General features: G+C 41.2%; 1 protein-coding gene across 1 annotated transcript; it reads left to right on the plus strand.

Annotated features, from left to right (window-relative positions):
• The first annotated feature begins 507 nt into the window (after window positions 1-507).
• Window positions 508-9,535, plus strand: cchcr1 (coiled-coil alpha-helical rod protein 1). The gene is made up of 19 exons (XM_070983077.1): window positions 508-878; window positions 1,215-1,509; window positions 1,599-1,766; window positions 1,906-2,023; window positions 2,194-2,388; window positions 2,696-2,859; window positions 2,957-3,071; window positions 3,277-3,387; window positions 4,134-4,277; window positions 4,362-4,472; window positions 4,699-4,805; window positions 4,927-5,039; window positions 5,139-5,211; window positions 6,169-6,287; window positions 6,403-6,591; window positions 8,161-8,262; window positions 8,427-8,551; window positions 8,632-8,779; window positions 8,883-9,535. The coding sequence occupies exons 1-19, from the start codon at window positions 809-811 to the stop codon at window positions 9,011-9,013; spliced, it is 2,598 nt and encodes an 865-aa protein (XP_070839178.1). The 5' UTR covers window positions 508-808; the 3' UTR covers window positions 9,014-9,535.
• Window positions 9,536-10,978: the final 1,443 nt, after the last annotated feature.

Consider the following 10,978-nt stretch of genomic DNA (forward strand, 5'->3'; position numbering starts at 1 on the left):
AAATTATTCATGGACTGATCATTTGACACTTGGAGGTAACACATTTCTAGATGCACCTCAACTGCAAAATTATGCCGCATCAAATGATCACCAATTACCATTCAAACCTGCATATATGCGCTGTCCTGAAAGCATGCATGGTGCTCCCCTTTCTGCAGGACTGGAGATGTCATGCAGAAATGGACTGATTGTCAGACAAACCTAGTGAATTATTTTAACATGGAATATTTTGCTTTCTCCACTGTGATTTTGTCAACCAGGGTCAATTGTTCAGTGTCATTAAAACAAAAATGTTTTGTAACTAAGTACTGCCTATTTAATAGAAATTACTGTTTGTCAATCAAACTCTCACTTCCACTCTTGTGCAACCAGTATAAATGATAAGGGACACTGCAGTGTTGTTATGGTAAGTTTCAAGTGGGGCCTGAGAGGAAGAATACCCTGCGAGACATAAATCAGGGGAAAAAAATCCCACGAATTATCAGGTTCTGTCAATTTTCCCGTGATGCACTGCGATTGTAATGTTTGGCAGTTATGTCCGATACGTCGTTTGAGTTAAGTTAATAAACCTACACATGTCTGCTGGGATGTTACCGGCATTTGCACTTTAATCGACGCGTAGTTTGCGCTTCAAAGTTGACAAGTAAAGCAGCCGAAGCGTAGAGCTCCGGAAGTTACCGTTGCAACCCGTAACTAAGGCAACAACGAATGACGAGTCTCGCGGGAGAATAAACGCTAATAGAGCACCCAAACAACCTCGGACTGTGTTTTTTGTTAAGTTAATGGTTTCCAGTGATATGTGTTGAACATGGAGAGACATAACTTGGGGAACGAAAGGCTGATAGTGCCCACTGATTTCACCTCACCAGTGTTTTCCAGTAAGTTGCTTGTTCTTGCCGTAAGTTTGGTTGCCATTTAGTCGTAACTTAAAGCAAATGTTGAGTTTAAGATAATGTTAGCTAGCTAACATTAGCCTTGAATGTCACTGTATTAGTCAGTTCTAGCGTTTATTCACCAGTAACCAACAACAAAAGGAGGTTGTATTTAGCGGAGAGAAGTTGTCCCGGCTATCTTGGTAACTTTCTTGAAAGCTCAGCGGGCAAAGGCTTTAAAGTTACTTGGAAAAAGCCAGAAACATTATACTTGTATAGGGCTAGGCATGACTAGACTAGCTAACGCATCTGCATATATAAACTTAAATTTATGTTGCTTAGGGAATATCCAGAAAGACCTGGTACCCCCATCGCATTTCGCATCCGGCGTCCCGTCTGTTGAACCTAACAGAGGCGTTCAAATCTCAGGGACAACGCCCCCCATCTCCTGGCTAAACTCAGGCGTAACATCAGTACAACCAGGGGATCATGGTCCTGCCAATCCATGGCCTGCCATCAGTCAGGCCCAACAGGAAATCTTGGAGCTGAGGAAGGAAAATCGGAGGATCATGATGTTGCAAGGAGAGAGCATAAGAGGAAGGATCCCTGTGGATCACCCATCAGACCGTAGGGCAAGGTATCCCACAATATATTCTGTTCACATTATTGTCTGACATTTGGGTCGCATATTGGGAACATGAATTAGCTCCTCTTGCTCAAACACAGATGTGCAGAGAGAAGTGAGCAGTGGTCCAGATGGGAGTCAGAGTGGCGTCTAGAGGCAGAGAAGCACAAGGCAGATGCTGAGAGGTTGAAGATGCAGCTGGAGGCCCTAAAGGACACTGCTGGGAGACACAGGGAAGAGATGAGAGACAGAGACGGCACCATAAGCAGGTAGGAGATATGTTTATTTTGTTACTCAGTTGATTAATTTTACGGTTTGGCCTGACATTGTCTGCATAACTTAACATTTCTGACAATAGTGATGGATCATTTTGAGCAAGCTTAACATGGCATAACCTTTGTGTGACAGACAAAACCATGAGTTGGAAGCAATGCGAGAGGAGCTTTGTAAGGCTAAAACAGAACTCAACCAAATCAGAGAGGAGCTCACTCACAACAGTGCACAGAAGGAGAAAATAAGCTCACAGGTAATGCTATTTACTGACAAAACATTTAATTTCGACACTGGTGTTGACAAAGATCACCTCAGAAATACTGGCATCTTGTAACTTATTCTGGCAGAGTGCAGTCTGGTGTTTTTTAGTACGTGTAGTCTTCATAGTAGCTTACAGTCATCTCATCTTTTTGTTTCTTGCAGCTTGAAAGACTAAAGGGAGAGTCTGCAGAAGAAATTACCAAGCTTAGGAGAGATGTTGAGAGAAGCAAAGAGGAGGCCCGGGAGCTTGCTCTGAAGGCTGAAATGGACAGGTTACAGGCTGAGCAAGAGGCCAAACAGCAGACTCTTAGACTGTCAGAACAACTGGAAGAAATGCACAAGAAGCGGGAAGTGGAGGTGTGTGGCACAATCTCTGCAAGGAAACTGAAACCATCATAAACCTTGTACATACTGATTCAAGCAACTTCAGCTCAAAAGCCCTGTGTCCAGGAACCCATGTCAGCAGACATCTGCTGTGCTGAAGTATCTCTGAGCAGAACACTGAGCACATACAGTAACACAGTGCATTTCTGTAAATGACCCTTCACTCTGACCTCCTTCAGAAGGAAAGCAAGTGAAAAGAGAACTTCTTGGGGATCAATATATTACATCATTATTTGTATATGTCTTAAAATCTCCATTGTTTGCCCCTCTTTACTCTCAGCTGCAACAGTTGAATGCTTCCCATTGTGCAGAGTTGGGTGCAGCAAGGAAATCAAACAGCGAACTACAGAACAGACTTCAATCAATGACCTCAGAAGTGCTGCAGATAAAAAGCACTCTGATGGAGGTATCTACTGAGAGAGATGGGCTGAAAGAACATTTAAGGTGCCACATTCAATCTAAAACTGAAGAGAGCTGAACATCTATAGCACTTTGTAGTCAGATTCACTGATTTTATTGGGGGATGTGGTTTATTTTTCAGCCAAATGGGACAAGCTTTTGAGACGCAATCAGCAACACTGCACAGCCTCAGAAATTACATCGGCCAGCTTGCCCCAGAGAAAGGAGAGAAGGAACGATTAAACAACGCTGTTGAGGTGAATGCAATATAAACAGTATTGATTGCCTACAGCCTACTGTAAAGTAATTGCATGGGAAAAACTAATAATCTTGTTCTTTTCAGCAGGTTAAAGAAAGAATTGTGGAACAAATGACCGCTAAATTATGAAGTAACCTTTATATTATGATAATCCATCCCATTAATGCATGTGTATTTTTTTTCTAATATTCTTCATTTTGTAGAGGCTAAACAAAGAGAAAGCAGCTCTTCAGATGACCACAGAGCTTTTGACAGTCAGGCTTAACTCTGTGAATGAGATACTCGCCCTCCAAGAAGAGAAAATGGTCAAGGAGGTGAATGCTTATTCTTCACATAGCAATGCATGATACAGGCCTATGCTGAGAACACATGATGAGCAGTAACACCGCTACTTGCCCACTGAGCCACAGGTTTTCTCTGTAGAGCAAGCAGCTACTTGTCATTGTGTGTCATCTGCTTTAGGTTGAAATGTTTTTAAGTGTAGTGTTATGTCAAAAGTCTGAAAAAAGTATAGTCTGAAATTTGGACGCACTTCATGGATCTTGAGGATGCTGATGCAGACCACGGGGTTTAAGATTGATGAAGGAACAGCTCCAGGCAGGATGGCAAAGCCCTGCAGGAGTAATTCAGTTGACTGAACACTTCACCTGAGGTGCTCTATCCAAATGTTTTGTATATACAGTATCACTGCAGGTGACATATAAAGCATTTTCATCTTTGAAAACATTTTTCTTACTTCCTGAAGTGCATTTTGGATAGTTTGGAATAAATGTCAGCTTGCAGAAACTTGAAAGTCGCTGTAGATAGCAAATAGTCGCAGTAAACCACTTGTAATCTTCGTTTTTTTTTGGCAGAGGTTACACAGAGAGCAGAGGCTGTTTTGAAAACTCTTGTCTGATGGGGTTTTTGATATCGCTGTGGGATGAAAGGAAAAAGCACTCATCATTTTAAAAAGCTTTAGTATGCTTTTAAAAGATCAAGGCTAATTTGTGACAAATAATTACCTACTAACTCTAACCCATATGAAGCATTTACTGAAGTGTGTTTACCATACATGTAGGTCTCAACGGACCCACTTATGAAGAATGAATCTGGAGGCCTTCAAGTGTTGAAGCTCTGGAGAGAGAAAGTGTTCAAGTTATGTGTCCAGCTTCGCTCAAAGGACATCGAACTAAGAGGAGAGAAGGACAAACTTCTTTTGACAGTATGAAAACAGTTATCTGTTAATATACAGTACTATGATTTCCACTGTGTCTGAAACTGTTTAAAGTGTGGGTCTGTGTCTCAGATCCGATCCACGGAGCAGCGGCTCCAGCAGGAGCAGCACCGGGCTAGTGTGCTACAACACAGTCTAGATGACAGGATAGCTGAGCTGGATCTGGAGAGAGTGGAAAAGGAGGTTAGTACCAGAGCACTGGTATGATTTACGTGGCTGTCTGAAAATTTGATGACACACGATAAATTTGGGGCAGCTTAGCAAAGTGATAAACGCTCACACATTTGATACGGCTGCACAGAATGCTGACTATATGAAAACTTTGCTAGGTTCTAGTACAAAGACATTCTCAAAACTGAGCGTCACAGTAGATTTGTGTAAGATACTTTATTATATGGATGTGTTTTAGACATTGAAACAGGACTTGGTCCAGGCTCACAAGGAAAACTCACGGCTGAAGTCCCAGAGCCAAAAAGAAGAGGTTGAACTTAAAACCCTTACAGAAGCAGTGCACAGGTAGAACAACTTAATGTGAATTTGTTAATAAATTAGATAAAAATGGAAGCAAAAAGCGAAGTGGTTGTTTTTGTGGAGTTATCTTTTAATGCTGTGTTTTCACACATTTTGCACCTCACAGGTTCAGTCTGGCATTTGAAAGCAAGGTGACAGAAGTGGATGCAGCTCAAACAAGGCTCTGCACTTTAACTCAACGGCTAACTTTTGCTAAAGCACGAGTGGAGACAATCCAAGGTGTGATTGGAACTGAGCTCAATGTGCTGATTACAGTGCTTCAGTTTGAATTGCAAATGTCTGGTAAGGAAAACACATTACAATGTTTTAATTTTTCAGGTTTGATCATGAGGAGGGTTGCTCTGCAGAAAGTTCAGCAGGCCAGTAAACAGACAGAGCAGGCAGCCGACAGGTATGAGGTTTCACAATCACACTTCGTGTTTACATGGTGAATGTACCGAAACAGTCTATACTCAACATGGGTACAAAAAAAAGCTTTCTTTTTGTGTCTCGTTTTACTAATAATGTAATCAACCATTGCATCAGAAAGATAATAATGACAATACACATGAACCTTTCATACAAACGATGCAGCTCAAACTACTTTACAACAAAGAAATCACACCAAAAAATAAGATGGAGAATAAACTTCACTTGATGTAATATTAAAAATACGATTGAATGAGGAGGAAAATAAAAGAGAAATGCTAATTCTGCAAAAATGTCCCCATTAATGCACATGTATATTAAAATTCAAATATTTGCTTTGGAAGACTTTTTGTAATCAGGTGTCACATTATGCTTGCAGCTAACTGCCAATTATTTCTTTCAGTTAATTGATCACTTTCATTTACACCATGATGACAAATTCATCATATTTAAATGTAAAAAAATGTCAAGCTTCTCTTTTGCACTTCATGAGCTGTAAACAGCAGATGTTTTTGTACTAAGTGATAAAAAATGCATCATTATTAAATTTTCAAGTCAAGACAAATTCAGAGAATGAGTAGACTAATTCAAACAACTATTACAAGCTTAATGTGAGAAAAGACATATTGCTTTACAAAAAATGCATAAAAGCATAAATGTAGCTTTGTTTGGTTTTGATGTAGGGCTGGATGCTATGGTTGAAATCAATAATCTGATTAATAAGAAATTTCTGTTTGATATACTATCAGTCTATTGCAATATGAGGATTGTATGCATTCGGTCTTTCCCGGGTTTATTAGTCTACATACAAAAAACAGTTGCTTTCTGTCTGTTTGAATTTGCCTTGCTTTGTTATGCACTGTGCAGTTGGTTCTGTACCTCTTTTCTTGACTCTCTGCTCCTTTATTTGCTCTGCCATCTTGTCTGTGTTGCCCTGCAGCATCACAAACCTCCAGACAGAGCTTAGTCTGGTGTGTGAAGAGAGAGACAGGCTCACACAGGAACTCAAAAGAACCCCGGAGCTCATCGAGAAAACCCTGGCTGATCTGAAGGAACAGTGTGAGCACCCTTACAACTCACAACACCTCATTAAAATACATTATCTGTTTATCAGTTGGGTATCCATGCTGTGGCACTGTATGCATCTCCGTTTACCTTTCTACATCCTCTTCAGATGAAAACAAACTGAGGCAGCAGCAGCAGGAGCTGGAGCAGAGCTGGATGGAGGTCCGGCAGGCTGTGGCTGGCAGAGAGGAGGCCGACGAGAGCCTGCAGCAGATCCAGGCCCAGCTGGAGGAGAGCAAAGTCAACCTGGAGAAACTCCACTCTGAGCTGCTCAGCCAGCAGGAGCATGGCGAGCGTGGTGAGGCAGCGGCTGCGGCGTGACTGTTTTTCAACCTTGACTTATCCAAGGAAAGCAGACTGAACACTCCTGCTCTTTAGCAGAAATGCCCTTCATCACAGTCTCCACATATTCACACCTGGCCACTCCCAGCTTCACTGGAGCAGTCAGGGATTAAGTGCTCAAGAGCACCTTGGCCATAGTTGTTCAGGGAGAGTTTCTGTAATGTTTCTTTTCCCATTTGGTTCAAGGATTCAACCTGACCACCTAGGAAACATATTCGACCTGCATTAAAAGATGTGATCACAGTTTTTTAAGTCTGTCTTCAAACAATAGTCAGGTACCCTTATGAACACTGACACAGGGTTTGCATGCTATAATCATTCCTCCTGTTCATACTGGCCTTTAAAGATCCCATCTTCATACACTTTCAGTGTAAGTGATGGGGGACAAAATCCACAGTCCTGTTGTGTAAAAATGTTTTCTAAAGTTTATCCGCTTCATTAGAGTTAGCCAGATCAAGTGGATATCTTCTGAACTTAGTCTTGTTTGTATAAAATCTCCTCTTTGGATAGTGTTCTGGTTGAGCTGCACTGGAGGGAGTACAGTAGTAACTAAAAGAAAGCATTTTGCACACTATAAACATGAGGAATAATTAAAGCAAGCAAAACCTCGTCCCATGTTCATATGAACGCATCACTTAACTGATTCTTTGGCCACTTGGGAGCAGAAACAAGTTTTTAACACAACAGCAGCATGTTATCACTTTGACTGAGTTGATGTGGCAAACTTGTTAGCAAACAGTTGCCTATTTACACATCCAGCAGTTACGGCGCTAGAATTAGCATTCATTTGTAATCATGTTTGTCCAAGTCTAATACTCACTCTCTCTTAAGCTCTGATTTGGTTTCCACTAACTATTGAGGGAAATAACTGGCTCTTAAGATGCTGAATGCTTTTTTATTTTCACCAGTGTTTCTCCAACTATGTCTGGTGTTTGGTGCTGGACATGTTCTGTGTCATTGTTAGTTTAAAGCTTTCTTGTTGAAAACAGCTTCCTGCTGCGGCTGAAAACAACACCACGAGAGTGGTGAGAGTCCCCCATAACAGTAAAGGTGTGGGCCAAAAAAACAAACACTATGACCTGAAAGTCACTATAAAGCTCTGCAGAGCTGAGAGGAACTGTAAAATTGGGTGCGAACCTTCTCTGAACGTTTGTCACAATGAGCGAACCCTTTCATATACATGTCGTCCACGCTGTTGGAGTTAATTTTCTTGGAAGGTCTTACATTGCTTCACTGTATATTGCTCTGCCTTTACTGAAACAGATAAACATTTTTGCCTGTAGCTATAATTTAAAAACTAAATAAAAGTGATTTTTTTCCTCCCCTTTAGACTAATACCACCTTGCTGTATTGCAACCATTGTTGCATCATAATTGATAAATCTGGAATTGATTCGATCAGCTCCTTGTTTGTGTAGGTTGCTTAAACTCCAGTTTGTCCCTTTCAGGACAAATACAGCATTAGACTGTTTCTCATTGTGTGAGATGCTATATTGAGGAGTGGTGTATTTGTTGTTCCCCTTCAGCCCTGCAGGAGAGAGTGTCTGAGATCAAGGACCGCTGTGCCGAGAAGCTGAGAGAGATGGAGGTTCAAGTCAATACTGCCAAGAGAGAGCACACCAAAGCAGGTAGCAGGATTAGCACCATGCTACCTCAGCCCACAGCAGCTTAACACAGGGGGCTGAAGTCATATCTGTAATGCAGCCTCTGATCTAATATGATTGGAATTGTTTACACCGTACATAGCAGCATTTCCCTGTGGCTTTTGATCTGTCTGTATTGTCTCTTGCAGTTATGACTTTGCGGCAGTTTGAGAGAGAGGCGGCAAGGAAACGGGATGTGATGAGCGAACACACAAAGAGCGAAGTCCAGAGTAAACAACTGAAGGAGACAGAGAAAGACAAAAACCCACTGATGGTAAGACATTGAAACGCAAAAGACAGTTGTGTCCGTCTTCATTTCTGTTGATGGCCTCCTATGACCCAAATCTGTTCCAGGCCGCTGTCGCTGGGAGAGAGCTGATGAGTGAGTATGCAAGAGCCCACACAGTAGCTAGGCAAAACTCTGCTGCTCCCTGGGAACATCGAGAAAAACCTTCAGAGAGGAGCCGCTCTGAGGGAGCAAAAGTCCAACTACCTGCAGACGGTAAGCAGCGTCTTAACTCCATGCGTCAGACACTTATTTTAAGTCCTAACATTTATACCCAGACATGACTGATCTGACCGATGGCCTGTCTGTATCCTGTCAGAGAGACTCCTGTCTGTTTTGGAGGAGCTCCATTCCCTCAGTGCTGCAGTGGTAAACAGCTCTGAGGACTCTGCGGAGGAGGAGGGACAGAGTGACAGCGTGGGACCATCCACAGGCAGTCCACACAGCTGATACCTGACGATGATTCACCGCAGCCAGTGAACACACCTTTAATTTGTACAAAAGGTGGGCAGGCGTTATGCTTTCGGAGCCAACAAATACAGTCAGTGGAAAGAATTTTGACTGAGCCAAAGACCAGAAAACCATGCATTTCACATTGCTTCTGGGTGTATAAGAAGAATAACAGCTATCCAGTGCAAATGCTTTATGCTTACATGGAAATTCTTTCAATGATGGACAAGGTTTAGAGTTTTATGTGAACATCTGAAGTTTAATTTTTCCCGAATAATGTAGTTCCTTATTCTCTTGCTTGGACTAAATCACCTCACCAGTAAGACTGTGTTCCTCACTGTCATATCTTTTACTCATTTTAAATGATATTCCACTTTAGAATTGGTAATGTGAATAGAAGTCTGTTCTGTTAACTTTGATCCTACACGTTTATGTGATGCTTCGCTGTCAAGCAGAGAGGTTTGTCTTTGTTTTCAGTGTGACCTAATAAAGTATCTTTGCCATTCTGTGGCAGTAATTTGCAAAATATTGATGAAGCAATTCATGATGTGATGTGAATCTCAATTATAATCACAGCTAATGTTAGTAGTGAGACCAGAAGAGGAAATCATCAGGACATATCTGTCAGAAGAGTTTTGAAATAAGTTCAGTTTTTAGATCAAATGTGATTTTTCTATTAAAATCTAGATTAAAAAGAGTTTCAGGTTTATCGTGGGCCTGCTGTGATAAGGTAGGATTTTAATGTGATTGGTGCATGTGGCATGTTTCTCTTCACATAGGGACAATCGGGAAGACCCACTGTATATGATTCCATACTGAAAAGAATCAATATTTTCCATTTGAAGTTTCTTTGTAGAGGTCAATTTGAAAATGACAATGCAATCATAGAATGGATGATGATAAACATCATGATGAACCAGATAATTGTGCTATTTGTCATGTTGTCATGACTGCTAATAAATTGTGAAATAGTTGGAAGTTTCAAGCCTCTAGGTGAAAACACCTCACAGAGAACTGAGGGAGAGCAGAGTGAAAGTACTAATAAAGTCTAGACTTCCCCGCTCTATTTTCTAAGAGCATCAAAATAATTTGCAGGGACACACTCATGACTGGAGAGGTGATTCATCACGGCAAGCAGAGGATGAAATGCATCAAGTTACATTTTTTTTTTAAAGAATATTATTGGATTTTAGCAGTGCACTCCTGCAGAACAGTATGTAAAGCACAAAAACATTTTAATTTGTATAATAAGCCTCTGATACAAAAATCGATGTCACTGATGACAGTGAAGTCATTATGTATGGTCTAAACTTAAATGTATCACGATGGATCATTTTTCAGGAAAGTGCCACCAAATTTAATACTGCACCTTTGACCATCAGTCATTTTACGTCATGTGCATCACGCATGAGCATACATTCATGTCAGAAGCAGAGTCATAAGCCTGTCACCATTATGATAATAATTGTCATGATGGCAAAAGTATACTCCGGCAAGAAACAGAATGAAAAGGAGGTCCTGTGTTGTCATGTGCAGTCCAAGGCCAGCAGAGGGCGATGTTGTCAAAGGTGAGAACAGCACATGCAGCGATCTCCAGCGTTCTTTTGGCCTGTAGGTTGTAGAGTGCAGCTTCCTCACTGGAATATAATTGAAGACAGTGAAGAACAGCACGTTTTTTGTGGGTTATACAGGTGTTTCTTACCTGTAACTTTAAATAGGTCAGTGAGTGAGGGTGGATTTGAGCGTGTGTAGTGAACTGGAATTTGTCAGTCTGAACAGGAAACCTGCCCAGAGCCATTTTATCCAGTACTGTTTCTCCACTAATTGAAAACAGAATTTTGGTGAAAAACTGTGAAGATAATACAAAATTTTGCAATGTCCCCTGAATGTTATATATTCTGAATAAATGCATGTATACATCTCCATTACCTCAGCAGTGTGGAGGGAGTTGCACAGCAACCAGAC

Source organism: Chaetodon trifascialis, chromosome 16 (genome assembly GCF_039877785.1).
Source record: "Chaetodon trifascialis isolate fChaTrf1 chromosome 16, fChaTrf1.hap1, whole genome shotgun sequence".
Taxonomy (NCBI): Eukaryota; Metazoa; Chordata; class Actinopteri; order Chaetodontiformes; family Chaetodontidae; genus Chaetodon; species Chaetodon trifascialis.

What these genes read in the sequence shown, in the direction of transcription:
- cchcr1 (XM_070983077.1), top strand. Translation starts at nt 809, where the DNA reads ATGGAGAGACATAACTTGGGGAACGAAAGGCTGATAGTGCCCACTGAT. An exon ending in ACGAGTGGAGACAATCCAAG is followed by an intron (nt 5,040 to 5,138) that starts GTGTGATTGGAA and finishes TTAATTTTTCAG; the next exon opens with GTTTGATCATGAGGAGGGTT. An exon ending in AGTCCAACTACCTGCAGACG is followed by an intron (nt 8,780 to 8,882) that starts GTAAGCAGCGTC and finishes GTATCCTGTCAG; the next exon opens with AGAGACTCCTGTCTGTTTTG.